Raw genomic sequence first — 19,555 nt, forward strand, 5'->3', positions numbered from 1 at the left:
TGTTTTTTTGCCAGCGTGGAGCCTATCGCTCTTGCTGCCAGGATGTTTGGGTTGCCAACTTACCAGGAGGGAGAGAATTTAAGCACCTTCTGACGCCTGCGCTTTTTAAACGGCTGCTCAGGTCTGCTGTCGAACTTTTGCATAGCATGGGGAACCAACCACCCACCCCGCTAAAAATCTGCAGGTCAGGCTCCTGTTAACGGCAGAAGAGCGTGGACAATTCGCAGAGGGGACGGTGGCAACCACAACGCAACCACGATCCCGGGATTCCTGCGATAAAAGAACTCCAAAAAGGCAACTTCTGCAAGAAGTTCAGAGTCCGTTTCCTGCCTTTCCCAGATTCTTTTTTTCTTTTTTTTGGGGGGGGGGGGGCGTGCGGCAATCTTAGAGGTGCAAAATACATCGTGCAGTTATAACGGGTATCGCTGCCTCCCGGCAAATGGTAAAAAAAAAAAAAAAAAAAAATGGACCGAGGGGGAAATATCCGGCCAATGATCTCCATCGCCGCAAACGTTCAAAAGCAAAAGGCTTTTCGGAAAGGAGGAAGGCGATTTCGGACAAGCGGCGGAAGCGAGTTTTTCTGCCCCCCAGAAAAAGAGACACAACTTCAGGCAAAAGTTCAGGCCGCGTCCTCGTAGGTGTAATGGTTCCGATCCGGCTCGCTGAGGGGCACGTTGGGCTTGTGAGCGGGGTCTTCGACGCATAGGACCGGGGGGCGGTGCTTGAAGAAGTCAGAGACATAGCGGACCTGGAGAGGCAGGAAATTAATAATAATAATAATAATAATAATAATAATAATAATAATTTATTATTTGTACCCCGCCCATCTGGCTGAGTTTCCCCAGCCACTCTGGGCGGCTTCCACAAAGACCAAAAATACACTAAGATGTCACACATTAAAAACTTCCCTGAACAGGGCTGCCTTCAGATGTCTTCTGAACGTCAGGTAGTTGTTTATCTCTTTGACATCTGGTGGGAGGGCGTTCCACAGGGCGGGCGCCACCACCGAGAAGGCCCTCTGCCTGGTTCCCTGTAGCTTTGCTTCTCGCAATGAGGGAACCACCAGAAGGCCCTCGGCGCTGGACCTCAGCGTCCGGGCAGAACGATGGGGGTGGAGACGCTCCTTCAGGTATACTGGGCCGCGGCCGTTTAGGGCTTTAAAGGTCAGCACCAACACATTGATTTGTGCTCGGAAACGTACTGGGAGCCAATGTAGGTCTTTCAAGACCGGTGTTATATGGTCTCGGCGGCTGCTCCCAGTCACCAGTCTGGCTGCCGCATTCTGGATTAGTTGTAGTTTCCGGGTCACCTTCAAAGGTAGCCCCACGTAGAGCGCATTGCAGTAGTCCAAGCGGGAGATAACTAGAGCATGCACCACTCTGGCGAGACAGTCCGCGGGCAGGGAGGGTCTCATCCTGCGTACCAGATGGAGCTGGTAAACAGCTGCCCTGGATACAGAATAGACCTGCGCCTCCATGGACACCTGTGAGTCCAGAATGACTCCCAGGCTGCGCACCTGGTCCTTCAGGGGCACAATTACCCCATCCAGGACCAGGGAGTCCCCCACACCTGCCTGCCCCCTGTCCCCCCAAAACAGTACTTCTCTCTTGCCAGGATTCAACCTCAATTAAGCACCGCGTTTGCAGGATAAATCCCAGCGCCGGCCCTCGCAAGAGGCAGAGCTAGGCGGCTGCCTTGGGCGGCAAATATTGAGGGGACGATAGCGAAAAGGGACCGAAAGGAGGCAGTGAAACCCCTGGGGGAATCCGTCCCACCAGCAGGGGGCGCATTCAGAAGCAGGGAGTATTGCCACACAGGCTAAAATGCTGGTTGTCAGCATAGGACCGCGGTGCTCAGAGGTCTGCAATGGTTGCTCTTCTGCGACTGGGCTGAGCTCAAGGTGTTACAATATAAAACACATACACATACCCAACTTGGGACCAGTTTACCTGCGAGATCGCCTTGCCCTGCAGGAACCCACTTAAATCGCTCTGTTTGGTGGAATTGGCCCTGCTTAATTGGTGCCACGTGGGTGGCACTGTGAGTTAAACCACAGAGCCTAGGACTTGCCGATCAGAAGGTCGGCGGTTCGAATCCCCGCAATGACGGGGTGAGCTCCCGTTGCTCGGTCCCTGCTCCTGCCAACCTAGCAGTTTGAAAGCACGTCAAAGCGCAAGTAGATAAATAGGTGCCACTCCGGCGGGAAGGGAAACGGCGTTTCCATGCGCTGCTCTGGTTCGCCAGAGCGGCTTAGTCCTGCTGGCCACATGACCCAGAAGCTGTACACTGGCTCCCTCGGCCAGTAAAGCGAGATGAGCGCCGCAACCCCAGAGTCGGCCACGACTGGACCTAATGGTCAGGGGTCCCTTTACCTTTAAACGTGCTGCTATAACCCCTGTTCCGTGTTTGTAAGAACTCGACTTTGCAACTCCCTGCCTATAGACATCAAGCAGCTGGTTGCCTTTGCTGGACTTGTTCCACCGCCTGCTAATATAAACTGCCCCTGACTCTGGCAATGTTTAGAAAGCCGAGGTCATTTTAATTCGTTTCAGTATTTTTGCATGTTTCCTCGTTTTACCTTTCTTTAAACAACTTTGAGGTTTTCTGTGTGTGTTTTGTTTTGTTTCTTTTTACAATCAAACAATATACAGTGGTACCTCGGGTTACATACGCTTCAGGTTACATACGCTTCAGGTTAAACACTCCGCTAACCCAGAAATAGTGCTTCAGGTTAAGAACTTTGCTTCAGGATGAGAACAGAAATCGTGCTCCGGTGGTGCGGCAGCAGCAGGAGGCCCCATTAGCTAAAGTGGTGCTTCAGGTTAAGAACAGTTTCAGGTTAAGTACAGACCTCCGGAACAAATTAAGTACTTAACCAGAGGTACCACTGTATATATCTTATGAAATGAAGACCACGAACAGTGACATCACGGAATGTTTGCAGGCATTCCAGCCAATCAGAAGCAGGAACAGAACCGCAAGGGGACTAATTTAGGAGCTGCGTGTTAGGGAGAGGGTGGGGGGAGGCAGGACAGCACCTGACCGGGATTCGAACTCGGTTCTATGCACCCCCAGCCTGGCAGGGCCCTGGGGGGGGCCCCCAATGGGCTATGCCCCCTTCCCACCTCAGCCCCGCCCCCCGACAGAGACTTACGATGAGGATAGCGATCAGCATTCCTTGCAGGAGCCCCAACAACACGTCGCTCCAGTGATGTTTATAGTCCGAGACCCGGGTGTAACCCACGAAGATGGCGAAGGAGATGAGGAAGAACTGGATGGTAGGGCGAACGAGGCGTGCCCATCGACCAACCAGGCGTGCTTGGACGTAGAGCTGGAAAGAGAGAGAGGGGAGGGATTGGCTGCGGAGCAGATTTCTGACCTTCAGAAAGGGTCGGCTGCCTTTCTTCTTGAAAGACCTCCGTTGGCTCCCAGTACGTTTCCGAGCACAATTCAAAGTGTTGGTGTTGACCTTTAAAGCCCTAAACAGCCTCGGTCCAGTATACCTGAAGGAGCGTCTCCATCCCCATCGTTCAGCCCGGACACTGAGGTCCAGCACTGAGGGCCTTCTGGCGGTTCCCTCCCTGTGAGAAGCCAAGTTACAGGGAACCAGGCAGAGGGCCTTCTCGGTGGTGGCACCCGCCCTGTGGAACACCCTCCCACCAGATGTCAAAAACAACTGCCAGTCTTTTAGAAGACATCTGAAGGCAGCCCTGTTTAGGGAATCTTTTAATGTTTGATGCATTACTGTATTTTAATATTTTGTTGGAAGCCGCCCAGAGTGGCTGGGGAAACCCAACCAGATGGGCGGGGTATAAATAATAAATTATTATTATTATACCTTTAGTGCCAGCATATAGAGTTTACATGTTCTTTTATGTTAGCATTCAGAACCAGGGTGGCATAACGGTTTGAGGGTTGCACTCTGACCTGGGGAGACTATGAAGCTCACTGGGTGATCTTGGGACAGTCACTGCCTCGGCCCAGTAGACCTGAAGGAGCGTCTCCACCCCCATCGTCCATCCCGGACACCAGGGTCCATCTCCGAGGGCCTTCTGGCAGTTCCCTCCCTGCAAGAAGCGAGGTTACAGGGAACCAGGCAGAGGGACTTCTCGGTGGTGGCACCCGCCCTGTGGAACGCCCTCCCACCAGATGTCAAGGAAATAAGCAGCTATCTGACTTTTAGAAGACATCTGAAGGCAGCCCTGTTTAGGGAAGTTTTTAATGGTTGATGTTTTATCACATTATTATTATTATTATTATTATTATTATTATTATTATTATTCTGTTGGGAGCTGCCCAGGGTGGCTGGGGAAACCTAGCCAGATGGGCAGGATATAAATAATAAATGATGATGATTATGTCTTAACCCAAACTCCCCTGTTTCATCTGGAGATGGTAAGAATCGAACCCAGCACCTTCTGGGTTCAAAGCAAGCCTTCTGTCACCGGGCAAAGTTTCCAACGATCGGGAAACAAAAAAAACACTTACCGCTAGAAACATCATGCAGTACATTCCAAATGAGGAGTGTCCGGAATAGAAGGATAACCTAGGAGGAAAAAAGAGAGAGATTACAAATAATAATAAATAAATAAACACATCTTCGGGTTCTAAAAGTACTTGGCAGGCAACTGTTCTTGGGATGGATCTACACGCACGAAAACCCCCACTATAAATAAGTCAGAAATCAAATCATCATAACAAAAGGTGGGGAAAAAACACTATGTAAAATCGCACAGAAAAGTTTTCTGCTCTATTGCGCCATCTGGTGTTGCACGTTTGTTAACGCATTCAAAACGTTTTTTGACTAATGTAGTGGCGTCGTTGGAGTGAAGGGGTCTGGCACTGCCTGGTGGAAGGGATCCCGAGGGTCATTTAGTCTGACCCCCTGCAATGCTGGGGTCTTTCGAACCTGCAACCCTAAAGATTAAGCGGCTCAGGCTCCACTATGGTGTTCAAAGGCTCTGAAGAAAGCGTGAGACGGAAGCATCCAAAATAAATAGAAACTGATAACTTCTATTGCGAAGATCATGGCCACTGGTCCCATCACCTCCTGGCAAATAGAAGGGGAAGAAATGGAGGCAGTGAGAGATTTTACTTTCTTGGGCTCCATGATCAATGCAGATGGTGACAGCAGCAACGAAATTAAAAGACGCCTGCTTCTTGGGAGAAAAGCAATGACAAACCTGGACAGCATCTTAAAGAGCAGAGACATCACCTTGCTAACAAAGGCCCGTATAGTTAAAGCGATGGTTTTCCCAGGAGTGATGTATGGAAGTGAGAGCTGGAAAACCAGAGCTTTGACTATACAGACCTTTGTTGGCAAGGTGATGTCTCTACTTTTTAAGATGCTGTTGGTTGGTTGGTGTTGGTGTTCAAATGCAATAAAAAGCATTTGGGGGGGGGAACTGACCGCTCCACTCAGCCTGGCATTGCCCGCTCTGGAGCAGCTGCCAAGATATCGAGTCCGCCTGCCCAGCCCACCCCTTCCACCCTTACCTAGACTCCGTGATGTCTTTGGCATTGCCCTGACAGATGTCTTCCAGCTGGACATAAACCGAGCAGTTGACTTTCGACCAATCGGGATTGCAGACCGCCAGGAAGTTGGGCCGCAGTCGCCCAATCATGTACTTCGCCAGGTCTGTCAGCGATTGGCTGATGGCGCCACCAAACAAGAAGGTCCCCACCACCTTGTATAGGGCGGCCAGGTAATTGTTGAACTTGGATCGAGAGTACAGGCGCTCAGTGTAGACGAGGTATGCCTCACCGGCAGAAATCTACAAATGGATATATATATATATATATAGGAATCATAAAAGTGTAGAGTTGGGACCCTGAGGGTCATCTAGTTCAATCCCCGGCAGTGCAGTTATTTTTTTTACCCCAAGTGGGATTCGAATTCACAGCCCCAAGATAAAGCCTCATGCTCTACCAACTGAGCTATTGAGAGAGAGAGATTGATTAATGGACCTAAATTAGTCATGTGCCTTCCTTTCAATGGGATTAATGGACCCAGGGTGGATCTACACACAGGGGGGTGGAAACGCTATAAATAAGTAAGAAATTAAATCGTTTTAACAGAAGGGGGGGAAATCGCTATGGAAAATCGCACAGAATTTTTTTTTTGCTCTCTGGTGCCATCTGGTGTTGCATGTTTATAACGCATTTGAAACGCTGTTTCGTTTTAGTAGCACCTTAAAGAGCAACTAAGTTAGTTCTTGGTATGAGCTTTCGTGTGCATGCACACTTCTTCAGCATGCACACGAAAGCTCATACCAAGAACTAACTTAGTTGGTCTTTAAGGTGCTACTGGAAGGAATTTTTTTATTTTGTTTTGACAATGGCAGACCAACACGGCTACCTATCTGTAGCTGTTTCGTTTTGTTTTTTTACTAATTTAGCTGAGTGCCTAAATTAGTCATGTCCGTTGACTTCAATGGGCCAGGCTCTGAGTTTGACTACGATTGGATTCAGCTTTCAGTGAAGCTCACGGAATGAAAGTAAGTTTTTTTTATATAAATGAAACCTCCGTATTTGAAAAAGAGCTGTTAGAGTATAAAACAAAATTACTCTCGAGAATGTACAAATCAATACTAGAATGGTATACAAAAGATGAACAGGCTAAATCAGTAATGATACACTGGGCGAGAGATTTTGGGTATAGCATTCAACTTACAGCATGGGAGAAGTTATGGAATTGGGATTTTAAATTTACAGCATGTTACACACTGAAAAAAACCCATGAAAATGATGTCCTGTTGGTATTTAACTCCCAGTAAATAAGCAAAAATGTATAAAACAGGGTCAAATGTATGCAGGAATGTAAGGAAAAAGAAGGCATATGTGGTGGAAATGTAAGGTAGTAAAAGAATTTTGGGAAATGATATATAACGAGTTGAAAAAAATGTTTAAAATAACCTTTTCTTTAAAAAACCCTGAAACCTTCCTTTTAGGAATTCTAGGTGTCGAAATCCCAAGGGAGCAGAAATATGATTTATGTATGCGACCACAGCTGCACAGATGTTTTTGGCCTACAACTCCCATGATCCCTAGCCAGCAGGACCAGTGGCAAGGGATGATGGGAATTGTAGTCTCAAAACATTGGGGGGGGCGAGGCTGAGGAAGCCTGGATTATACCGGACTGGCAAAAATGACCGGAAAAATCAGAAATCAGGAAAACCAAAACTTTAATAAGGAATGGGGAAGGTTTATAACTTATCTTAAGAACCGTTATAAGCGGTTAAAATCGTTAGCAGGATCAGAATAACACTTGTAATTTAATGGTGAATTTTGGACATGATGGAGATGTAAAAAGATCTGGATTATTATAAAAGGTGCAGGAGGAAATGATTTAACAGGCTACTGTATTTTAATAAGTTTGTTGGAAGCCGCCCAGAGTGGCTGGGGAAACCCAGCCAGATGGGTGGGGTATAAATAATAAATTATTATTATTATTATTATTATTATTATTATTATTATTAAACAAAGGCGAGGGGAGATTCTGTGGAATCTTGTTTCTATATTGTATGTTGGGTATGTGACTGTAAAACTTTGATTTGAAAACCAGACTGTCTGGCCAGAGTGGTGCATGCTCAGGTTATCTCCCGCTTGGACTACTACCATGCGCTCTACGTGGGGCTGCCTTTGAAGGTGACCCGGAAACTGCAACTAATCCAGAATGCTGCAGGTAGACTGGGGACTGGGAGCTGCCGCCGAGGCCACATAACACCGGTCCTGAAAGCCCTACATTGGCTCCCAGTACATTTCCGAGCACAATTCAAAGTGTTGGTGTTGACCTTTAAAGCCCAAAATGGCCTCGGTCCAGTATACCTGAAGGAGCGTCTCCACCCCCATCATTCTGCCCGGACACTGAGGTCCAGTGCCGAGGGCCTTCTGGCGGTTCCCTCGCTGCGAGAAGTCAAGTTACAGGGAACCAGGCAGAGGGCCTTCTCGGTGGTGGCGCCCTCCCTGTGGAACACCTCCCCACCAGATGTCAAAGAGAACAACTAATATCAGACTTTGAGAAGACATCTGAAGGCAGCCCTGTTTAGGGAAGCTTTTAATGTCTAATAGGTTATTGTATTTTAATATTCTGTTGGAAGCCGCCCAGAGTGGCTGGGGATACCCAGCCAGATCGGCGGGGTATAATAATAATAATAATAATAATAATAATAATAATAATAATAATTTATTATTTATACCCTGCCCATCTGGCTGGGCCTCCCCAGCCACTCTGGGCAGCTTCCATAGAAACCAAAAATACAGTAAAATATCACACGTTAAAAACTTCCCTGAACAGAGCTGCCTTAAGATGTCTTCTGAATGTCAGGTAGTTGTTTATCGCTTTGACAAAATATATTTTAATTTCCTTTTAAAGAAGACGCTCGCAGAAGGATTTTGGGGGTCCTCAGCCTCACAGGGCTGTTGTAAGGATCCGAGTGCGAGAGCCGCCCCGCCGCTATCGTAACCACCGCTTTCCTTACGATGAGAACGGTGCACGGAATCGTCACGCCGGCCATTGCTCCGTGGGTGATGGTGTCTGCCTTGTAGGGATAGCGGATGGAGGGGTCTTCGCAATAGAAGCCCCTCTTGTAGGGGGAGTTCACCAGTGTCAGGATGATGAACGGCAGGGAGGCTGGAAGTGCGGAGAAGAAAAAGACTGTGAGGAGGCAGGAAATCAAACTGTGCAAGTTTATTACCGTCATAAAAAGGTAAAGGTACCCCTGCCCATACGGGCCAGTCTTGACAGACTCTGGGGTTGTGCGCCCATCTCACTTAAGAGGCCAGGGGCCAGCGCTGTCCGGAGACACTTCCGGGTCACGTGGCCAGCGTGACATGGCTGCTCTGGCGAGCCAGAGCCGCACACGGAAACGCCGTTTACCTTCCCGCTGGTAAGCGGTCCCTATTTATCTACTTGCACCCGGAGGTGCTTTCGAACTGCTAGGTTGGCAGGCGCTGGGACCGAGCAGCGGGAGCGCACCCCGCCGCAGGGATTCGAACCGCCGACCTTTCGATCGGCAAGCCCTAGGCGCTGAGGCTTTAACCCACAGCGCCACCTGCGTCCCTACATTACCGTCATACCTCGGGATAAATACGAGCGCGTTCCGAGTTGCGCTCCGTGGCAACCTGGAAGTAACAGAGCATGTTACTTCCAGGTTTCGCCGCTCGCGCATGCGCAGACGGTCAAAATGACGCCATGCGCGGAAGCGGCAAAACGTGACCCGCGCATGCGCAAATGTGCTGTCGCGTCTTGCCTTATGTTCAGTATGCAAACGGGGTTCCGGAATGGATCCCGTTCGCATCCCGAGGTACCACTGTTGTGAGATTTTCAGGAGAGAGAAAGAGAGAAAGAGAAAGAGAGAAAAAGAGAAAGAAAAAAAGAAAAAAGAGATAGAGAGAAAGAAAGAGAGAGAGAAAGAAAGAGAAAGAGAGAGAAAGAGAAAGAGAAAGAAAGAGAGACAGAAAGAGAGAAAGAAGGAAGGAAAGAGAGAGAGAGAGGAAGAAAGAGAGAGAGAGAAAGAGAAAGAAAGTAAGAGACAAAGAAAGAAAGAAAGAAAGAAAGAAAGAAAGAAAGAAAGAAAGGAAGGAAGGAAGGAAGGAAGGAAGCAAAAGAGAGAAAGAAAAAGAGAGAGAGAAAGAAAGAAAGAGAGAGAGAGAGAGAGGAAGAAAGAGAGAAAGAGAGAAAGAGAAACAGAGAGGAAGAGAAAGAAAAAAGAAAAAAGAGATAGAAAGAAAGAGAGAGAGAGAAAGAGAATAAGAAAGAAAGAGAGAGAGAGAGAAAGAAAAGAAAAACCGGCAAGTGTTTTAATCCTGGATGATGGGGAGCGAGACAGGGCCTTGCCCGGGCCACTAGAGGGGCCCCCTGAGCCCAGAGCTCCTGGATTAAAAGTGTGACACTGTTTTGAGCTCGGGCACAGAACCCGGAGGGGCAGGACACTCCCAATGTCAACAAGCCTCTCCCCCGCCCCCTTTTATTAGGGCTCGCCCAACTCTTCTGCAAAGGCACTGACTGCCTGCAAGGCAACTCGCCTAACCGGTTCTAAGCATGAGGGGAAAGGGGGTGGAAGGATCGCCAACTGCTCTCGGTTTCCACTTTCCGCCTGCGGAGGAAGAAAGCACAAACCAACAAATCCAAAAATTTCAGGGCCACCTCGCCGAATCAGGGCTAGAGCCTGAATCTCACGGCTGTGGGTCTCTGAGCACGCACAGAGTGCCCCCAGCCTCGCAGGGTTGTCGTCGGGGTGGAGGGAGGAGTGGGAGAACCACTTACCTGCCCCCTAGAGCTCCTTGGAGAAACAGGTGGGCCATAAATGAGGTAACTCATGAGGCTCTTAATTGGGTTGTGGGTTCGAATCTCACATTGGGCAAAATATTCCTGCATTCCAGGGGGTTCATAGAATCATAGAATCATAGAGTTGGGAGAGACCACAAGGGCCATCGAGTCCAACCCCCTGCCAAGCAGGAAACACCCTCAGAGCACTCCTGACATATGGTTGTCAAGCCTCTGCTTCAAGACCTCCAAAGAAGGAGACTCCACCACACTCCTTGGCAGCAAATTCCACTGTCAAACAGCTCTTACTGCCAGGAAGTTCTTCCTAATGTTTAGGTGGAATCTTCTTTCTTGTAGTTTGGAACCATTGCTCTGTGTGACCCTGGAAGTCCTTTTCCGGTTCTATGATTCTATGTTGCCTGACCCCGAAACCGCTGGAAAACTGGCCACAAATGATATTCATATCCTTCCTCGCTCATGCAAAAACTATACAGTGGTACCTCAGGTTAAGTACTTAATTCATTCTGGAGGTCTGTTCTTAACCTGAAACTGTTCTTAACCTGAAGCACCACTTTAGCTAATGGGGCCTCCTGGTGCCGCCGCGCCGCCAGAGCACGATTTCTGTTCTCATCCTGAAGCAAAGTTCTTAACCTGAAGCACTATTTCTGGGTTAGCAGAGTCTGTAACCTGAAGCGTATGTAACCTGAAGCGTATGTAACCCGAGTTACCACTGTATGGGGAAATCTAACCCCAGTCACAAAAGTTAAAGCTTATGTTTACAGATCACTTGACTGGGGTTTTGTTGTTGTTGTTGTTGAGTCGTTTCATCGTGTCCGCCTCTTCGTGACCCCCTGGACCAGAGCACGCCAGGCCCTCCTGTCTTCCACTGCCTCCTACAGTTTGGTCAAACTCATGCTGGTCTCTTCGAGAACACTCTCCCACCATCTCATCCTCTGTCGTCCCCTTCTCCTTGCGCCCTCCATCTTTCCCAACATCAGGGTCTTTTCCAGGGAGTCTTCTCTTCTCATGAGGTGGCCAGAGTATTGGAGCCTCAGCTTCAGGATCTGTCCTTCCAGTGAGCACTCAGGGCTGATTTTCTTCAGAACGGAGAGGTTTGATCTTCTTGCAGTCCATGGGAGTCTCAAGAGTCTCCTCCAGCACCACAATTCAAAAGCATCCATTCTTCGGCGATCAGCCTTCTTTGTGGTCCAGCTCTCACTTCCATACATCACTACTGGGGAAACCATAGCTTTAACTATACGGACCTTTGTTGGCAAGGTGATGTCTCTGCTTTTCAAGATGCTGTCTAGGTTTGTCATTGCTTTTCTCCCAAGAAGCAGGCGTCTTTTAATTTCGTGGCTGCTGTCACCATCTGCAGTGATCATGGAGCCCAAGAAAGTAAAGTCTCTCACTGCCTCCATTTCTTCCCCTTCTATTTGCCAGGAGGTGATGGGACCAGTGGCCATGATCTTCGCAATAGAAGTTAGCAGTTTCTATTTATTTTGGATGCTTCCGTCTCACGCTTCAGACCTTATTTTGCACTCTCCTCTTTCACCCTCATTAAAAGGTTCTTTAATTCCTCCTCTCTTTCCGCCATCAAGGTTGTGTGAAATCTCTCACTGCCTCTATTTCCTCCCCTTCTATTTGCCAGGAGATGATTGGGGTTAGATTCCCCTATATAGTTTTTGTGTGAGTGGCTGCCTAAGGAAGCATATATCTATATATGGCTGGAGGATGCAGGTGCAACGAGGAATCCTAATTTTAGAGGCACGTTTAGACTGTTCTATTCCCAGAGGAAAAAAAATGCAATGGTAAAGAATACGTCCGAATCGCCACTTGGGCCTTGACGCCAGCAATGCCCACCTGTGGTTAAACCAGATTTAGGGGTAGGAGGAGCTGCAGAAACTCCAAATTAAACCTTTTTGTGCTTTTCTTAAGAGGCGCTTTATAAAAAAAAAAAAAGATTATGGAGGAGTAGGTAACTATTTTGGGAGAAGTCCTCTTTGCTCTCGCCGGGGCAAGGAGGGTCATCCGATTGTCTCGGGAGAGCTAAAAGCAAACACACCTAAAATAAAACCACGTCGGCACGGGAAAGACTTTACGGTGCGATGGGGGAGGTATAATATAAAAATAGGACGTAAATGGGTTAAACGGGGGCGGAGGGGGGAGAAGGAGGAAATGGGAAACGGGGGGGGGGGGGAGACGGGAGGTTTAAAATACAGGACGGGTGGTAGATTAAAATTGCAGGGAGGTCGTTTCTGCTTCCTTAAAAAGCACAGAGGGAGCTTGATTTCGCGAGTGAAAGCTTCTTAATTTGGAGGAAACGGCATAAAAAGCTGGCTTTTCCGGGTGTGTCCGGATAGCTCTTTTCTTCTTTGGCGATCCCTGGTAGCCGAGTAAGATTGTCTTCCATAAACACAGTTTTAACAGTGAGTCCGTAAGTGACTGTGGAGGCCAATTCTGGATCCACAGTGTGGACATTGGTTTCCGGGCGGGAGTTGATCCCTGTTTTGTTGACCACCAGGATTATGCTTTCCGTTTTCAAGTTCAGAATAGAGGAGTTGCTGTGGAAGACGATCATCAGGCATCCGTACAACATGACCGGTCCAACAAAGTTGATGTTGAAGAATCATCGCTTCCACACTGGTGATCTTTGCCTTCTTCCAGTACACTGGCATTAGTTCGCCTGTCTTCCCAAGTGATGTGTAAAAATTTCCGGAGACGCCGTTGATGGAGTCTTTCGAGGCGTTGGATAGCAGCGAAATCTGCCATTCTCCACCGGAGCCTCTAGTCAAATTTGCCAGCCAGACATGAAGGAGGTCTTCTTAGATGACAGCACCTGACGTTCGGAGATATACTACTCCTGTATAAGGAGGCTCATTTGTTTATTTATTATCAACCCTTCGACCCCAATGAACGTTACGATGATCAAAGCACCATGTTGAAAGCAGTTGAAAGCAGGCACATCCAAAGTTCATTTTGGGAGTCTAATCCGGCCCGCCAGTAGGTTTAATTCGGCCCTGTGGCAGTTTATTTCCTAAAAAAACCCCCAACGACTTTCGTCGGCCCTCACGGCCCTCCACTTCCTCAAATCTGGCCCTCTTTGAAGGTTTGGACACCACTGGTAGAGCAGCTTAACAGCCAGAAAAATAAAATGGGTCTGAAAAAGTGTCAAAGGTGCGTCTCCATATTTTCCCAAAAGCTGAAAAATGAAGGTGTCTTGATGCACTTCTGTGGGGAGAAAGACCCACAGATTAGGGGCTGCCACCGATAAGACCGTCGCGCGCACACACGCGGCCACCCCCTGAGCATCTGAGGGTGGAGGAACTACCAAGAGGGCCTCCCTCTGCCAATCTCAACACCCAAAGGGGTCTGAATGGAACCAGCCGCTGCATTTTGTACCCAAATTGAGTTTCTGAGTCGTCTTCAAGGGCAGCCCCACAAAGAGCGCATTGCAGTAATCCAGCCCGGGGGAAGTTTCCTCCCAGTGATGCCGCCGTCCGAAAGAGCACAGCCTCACAATTTGCCCCCTGTCTCCGAGGCCAGCAGGTTGGCCTCAACTTTCCCCACCTGTAATATGGGCGTGGAGGTGGTCTCCTTCAGAGACCTCTGTTAGATATACAATGGTGCCCCGCAAGACGAATGCCTCGCAAGATGGAAAACCCACTAGACGAAAGGGTTTTCTGTTTTGGAGGTGCTTCGCAAAACGAATTTCCTATGGTCTTGCGAGTTCCTGCGGGTTCCCCCCCCTTTCCCCCCCTTTTCTAAGCCGCTTATCCGCTAAGCTGATAAGCCGCTAAAAGCAGATAAAAACTGCTAAACCGCTAATAGCGCTAATCCGCTAAGCCGTCAATGGGCTTGCTTCGCAAGACGAAAAAACCGCTAGACGAAGAGAATCGCGGAACGGATTCTTTTCGTCTTGCGAGGCACCACTGTATTAACCAAACCAGGTAAATATAATCAAAGCAAAGACAGCATTGCAGGAAGGTTGGTCGAAACGCTGTTGGGATCAAGACGGGGAGAACTAGAACCAGGATAAGGTAAAGGTAAAGGTACCCCTGCCCGTACGGGCCAGTCTTGCCAGACTCTGGGGTTGTGCGCCCATCTCACTTAAGAGGCCAGGGGCCAGCGCTGTCCGGAGACACTTCCGGGTCACGTGGCCAGCGTGACATCGCTGCTCTGGCGAGCCAGAGCCGCACACGGAAACGCCGTTTACCTTCCCGCTGGTAAGCGGTCCCTATTTATCTACTTGCACCCGGAGGTGCTTTCGAACTGCTAGGTTGGCAGGCGCTGGGACCGAGCAGCAGGAGCGCACCCCGCCGCAGGGATTCGAACCGCCGACCTTTCGATCGGCAAGTCCTAGGCGCTGAGGCTTTAACCCACAGCGCCACCTACCTGCTGCAAATGTAAGGAGGAGGGGAATTTTATGCATATGTGGTGGACTTGCTCTAAGGTCAAAACCTTCTGGGATATTACTGTATTTTTCGCTCTATAAGACGCACCAGACCACAAGACGCACCGAGTTTTTGGAGGAGGAAAACAAGAAAAAAAATATTCTGAATCTCAGAAGCCAGAACAGCAAGAGGGATCGCTGTGCAGCGAAAGCAGCAATCCCTCTTGCTGTTCTGGCTTCTGGGATAGCTGCGCAGCCTGCATTCGCTCCATAAGATGCACACACACATTTCCCCTTACTTTTTAGGAGGGAAAAAGTGAGTCTTATAGAGCAAAAAATACTGTATATATAATGAATTGAAAAAGGTATTTAAGTATAATTTTAGTAAAAAACCAGAAGCTTTTTTGTTGGGGTTAATTCAAGAAATTCAAGCAAAAGATGTAAATTTATTGATGTATGCCACAATGGCTGCAAGAATACTCCTGGCCCAGAAATGGAAGCAGCAAAAACTCCCCACCTTAGAAGATTGGCAAGGAAAGATGGTTGAATATGCAGAGTTGGCTAAGCTGACGGGAAAGATTTGGAACTGACGTGATGAACTGTTCCAAAAAGACTGGGGCAAATTTTTACTTTATACGAAAGAAAATTGTAAATAGTTGAAAACGCTTGTAGGTTTGAGTTGAAATGTTTGTGTCAGGGAACTGCCATCAGGGCCGGAGGGAGAGAGCAAAATCCAGAGGGATTCCAGAGAGCGTCCCGGGATTGGGAGAGGCAGCCCATCTTCTGGGGAAGAGAATCAGCGTAGCACCAGTGGAGAAGGGGGGCAGATGGGGGAAGCGGCGAGGCGGTCCCATGACTCCTTGCCGGAGACCAGCGGGGAGAGTAGGCGGAGACTAGGCGTCAAAGAGCTTCTTTGCTGGAAGAAGTTCAAAAAACGCCCACTGACGGATTCTGCCAGCGATTGAGACAGCCACGGGTGAGTGGCTGTCCGGACAGAAAAAGTTCACTCAGGCAACCCAGCCAGGTGTTTGCACCAGCTTACGCACAAGCAACCCCTAGAACCATTACAGTTTGGTTATGGGAATTTAAGGAACTGATTTACATAGAAGGTGATTGCTAAAATATTGACATAGGGTAAAAAAAAGGGGGATATAGGTATGTGAAGAAATTGGTAATGGTGTGTGGAAGTCTGTCAGAGGGAGGGAAGGAAGTTGATGGTTTATTTAAGCAATGCTTTAAGTTTTGGGAAATGATATACAACGAATCGAAGAAAATGTTCCATTTAACATTTGTTTAAAAACCTGAGGCAGTTTTGTTGGGGATTGTAGGGAAAGACCTGCCCAAAAAGTTGAAAAACATCTTCATGTATGCGACAACGGCCGTGAGAGTTTTAATAGCACAAGGATGGAAGACCGAAGAAACCCCAACTAAAGAATCATGGCAAGAAAAATTGATGGACTATGCAGAACTGGCAAAACTGACATATAAGCTACGGGACAAGGATAACTGTGACTTTAAGGATGAACGGGAACCCTTTACAAAGTATCTGAAGACGCAACAAAGCGAACTGGACTCCTTGGCAGGTTTTGAATAAACATTCACAAACTTTTTATTGATAATAATCAGCTAAATAGTTTGAGGATCTATACAACTTTGTAACATGCAGAAAACAGCATTCTTAGAGAAACCAAAGACTGGAACTGAGGGAAGTCGGGGGGGGGGGAAATGGGGGGGACACACACAAGGATGATATGTTTTTGGATAATATGTCTTGTTATAATTTTGAATAAAAAAAGAAATAAAAAAAGTTATGGGTTGTATTTTCTTTATTTTTGATATGTAATGAAATTTAGAAAACTTAATAAAAATTTTATTGTTGTTGTTTAGTCGTGTCCGACTCTTCATGACCCCCTGGACCAGAGCACGCCAGGCACTCCTGTCTTCCACTGCCTCCCGCAGTTTGGTCAAACTCATGCTGGTAGCTTCGAGAACACTGTCCCACCACCTCGTCTTTTCCAGGGAGTCTTCTCTTCTCCTGAGGTGGCCAAAATACTGGAGCCTCAGCTTCAGGATCTGTCCTTCCAGTGAGCACTCAGGGCTGATTTCCTTAAGAATGGATAGGTTTGATCTTCTTGCAGTCCATGGGACTCTCAAGAGTCTCCTCCAGCACCACAATTCAAAAGCATCCATTCTTCGGCGATCAGCCTTCTTGATGGTCCAGCTCTCACTTCCATACATCACTACTGGGAAAACCATAGCTTTTACTATACGGACCTTTGTTGGCAAGGTGATGTCTCTACTTTTTAAGATGCTGCCTAGGTTTGTCATTGCTTTTCTCCCAAGAAGCGGGCGTCTTTTAATTTTGTGACTGCAGTCACCATCTGCAGTGATCATGGAGCCCAAGAAAGTAAAGTCTCTCACTGCCTCCATTTCTTCCCCTTCTATTTGCCAGGGGGTAATGGGACCAGTGGCCATGATCTTCATTTTTTTGATGTTGAGCTTCAGACCATATTTTGCACTCTGCTCTTTCACCCTTAATAAAAGGTTCTTTAATTTCTCATCACTTTCTGCCATCAAGGTTGTGTCATCTGCATATCTGAAGTTGTTGATATTTCTTCCAGCAATCTTAATTCCGGCTAGGGATTCATCCAGCTCAGCCTTTCGCACGATGAATTCTGCATATAAGTTAAATAAGCAGGGAGACAATATACAGCCTTGCCGTACTCCTTTCCCAATTTTGAACCCATCAGTTGTTCCATTTCCAGTTCTGACTGTAGCTTCTTGTCCCACACAGAGATTTCTCAGGAGACAGATGAGGTGATCAGGCACTCCCATTTCTTTAAGAACTTGCCATAGTTTGCTGTGGTCGACACAGTCCAAGGCTTTTGCATAGTCAATGAAGCAGAAGTAGATGTCTTTCTGGAACTCTCTAGCTTTCTCCATAATCCAGCGCATGTTTGCAATTTGGTCTCTGGTTCCTCTGCCTCTTCTAAATCCAGCTTGCACTTCTGGGAGTTCTCGGTCCACATACTGCTTGAGCCTTCCTTATAGAATTTTAAGGATAATCAGAGTGCGGTGCATGCAAAAAGCAAAAGCGCTTGGGCTAGGCTCAAGATAAAACAGCCGAAGAGAAAGTTACTCAATCCAGGTGGATTTTCTGCATTCCATACCTGCCCAGCCAAAGTTCTCGCCAAAGCCGCAAGCGAGTTTCAAAGGCGGCCCACGCCAAGCCTTCTCAGGGAGCAAACCACACCCCGATGCAGAGAGAACAAGAGTCGGCGGACGGGCAGAGCTCTCTCTCGAATCCGGATCTTTTGATCCGGCAGCTCGTTCCAGAGACTTCTGAGTCAGCCTCTTCTCTCAGGAGGTCCCTGCAGGATCAGGCCCAGCTGGCCCAAACTCCTGTTCTTGCAGCACAGGCGAGAAACCTGAAAGTGGGTTCCGAGCGCAAAAGCACACACTCCCCTAGGGGCATAGCGTGGAGGGCGGGTTGCCGGGCCCCGGGCACATTTTCCGTGTGACACTTGGCTCCTCACGCCACCCTGCCAGACACGAGCTGCTTTGCAAGAGATGATCCGAGAGCTGAATTGGCTGGCTGGGCTCACAGTGCGAGGGAGGGCGCTTCGGCAGCGAGGCCCGGGCTGATGTAGCGCCATTGCGTGCCCCGGGACACAGCAAACCGTGCTACGCCACTGCTCTCCCTCCTTGCAGTTTCCCGCAACTGGTATTCAGAAACGTCTTCATCGGTGGAGGCAGAGCACAGCGAATTGGTCCCATCCTCTTTTGAAGTTGGCGGGCCTCCTGTAGCAGGGAGTTCCACTGTTCAAACTACCCGCGTCACGAAGAAGTTCTGCCTTTTATCTGTCCCAAATCTCCCGACATTCGGCTTCTCTGGGTGCTCACGAGTTGCAGGAAAACCCTTCCTCCGTTGCTGCATATACCGTATTTTTTGCTCTATAAGACTCACTTTTTCCTAAAAAGTAAGGGGAAATGTGTGTGCGTCTTATGGAGCGAATGCAGGCTGCGCAGCTATCCCAGAAGCCAGAACAGCAAGAGGGATTGCTGCTTTCACTGCGCAGCGATCCCTCTTGCTGTTCTGGCTTCTGAGATTCAGAATATTTTTTTTCTTGTTTTCCTCCTCCAAAAACTAGGTGCGTCTTGTGGCCTGGTGCATCTTATAGAGGGAAAAATACAGTAATTTTGCAGCCTTCTATCATGTCGCCTCTCGCTCTACTTTTCTCTAAATGAAAAAGCGCCCCCATATCATAGCTGTCAACTTTCCCCTTTTCTTAATCCTATTCGGAATAAGGGAATTTCCCTTTAAAATAGGGAAGAGTTGACAGCTATGCCCCCAATTCTGTAGCCTTTCTTCCTTGGATAGTTGCTCCCTCGCCGTAGAGCACGCATGTCCAAAGTCTGTTTCAGTGGCCTAATCCGTCCCACCGGTCGATTTAATCTGGCAGTGTATGTCCTGGGGTAAAGGTAAAGGTAAAGGGACCCCTGACCAATAGGTCCAGTCACGGACGATTCTGGGGTTGTGGCGCTCATCTCGCTTTATTGGCCGAGGGAGCCGGCGTACAGCTTCCAGGTCATGTGGCCAGCAGGACTAAGCTGCTTCTGGCGAACCAGAGCAGCGCATGGAAACACCATTTACCTTCCCGCCGAAGCGGTATCTATTGATCTACTTGCACTTTGACGTGCTTTCGAACTGCTAGGTGGACAGGAGCAGGGACCGAGCAACGGGAGCTCACCCCGTCGCGGGGATTCGAACCGCCGACCTTCTGATCGGCAAGTCCTAGGCTCTGTGGTTTAACCCACAGCGCCACCCGCGTCCCACTTGTCCTGGAGTAAAATCCTTAAAGAAGCTCAACAACGTCTTTGGTTGGCCCTCACGC

General features: G+C 48.4%; 1 protein-coding gene across 1 annotated transcript in view; it reads right to left on the minus strand.

Moving 5' to 3' along the window:
* Positions 1 to 363: 363 nt before the first annotated feature.
* PLPP2 (phospholipid phosphatase 2) overlaps positions 364 to 19,555 on the minus strand; it is a 28,093-nt gene continuing 8,901 nt past the window's right edge. The window contains exons 2-6 of the mRNA XM_079960912.1: positions 8,481 to 8,632; positions 5,497 to 5,774; positions 4,489 to 4,546; positions 3,155 to 3,331; positions 364 to 748 (exon numbers count right to left, since the gene is read on the minus strand). Coding sequence (XP_079817038.1) covers positions 620 to 748; positions 3,155 to 3,331; positions 4,489 to 4,546; positions 5,497 to 5,774; positions 8,481 to 8,632 — 794 coding nt within the window. The 3' untranslated portion in view covers positions 364 to 619. The remainder of the gene's footprint in view (positions 749 to 3,154; positions 3,332 to 4,488; positions 4,547 to 5,496; positions 5,775 to 8,480; positions 8,633 to 19,555) is intronic.

The sequence above is a fragment of the Podarcis cretensis genome (assembly GCF_951804945.1).
Source record: "Podarcis cretensis genome assembly, chromosome: 18".
NCBI classification, from domain to species: Eukaryota; Metazoa; Chordata; class Lepidosauria; order Squamata; family Lacertidae; genus Podarcis; species Podarcis cretensis.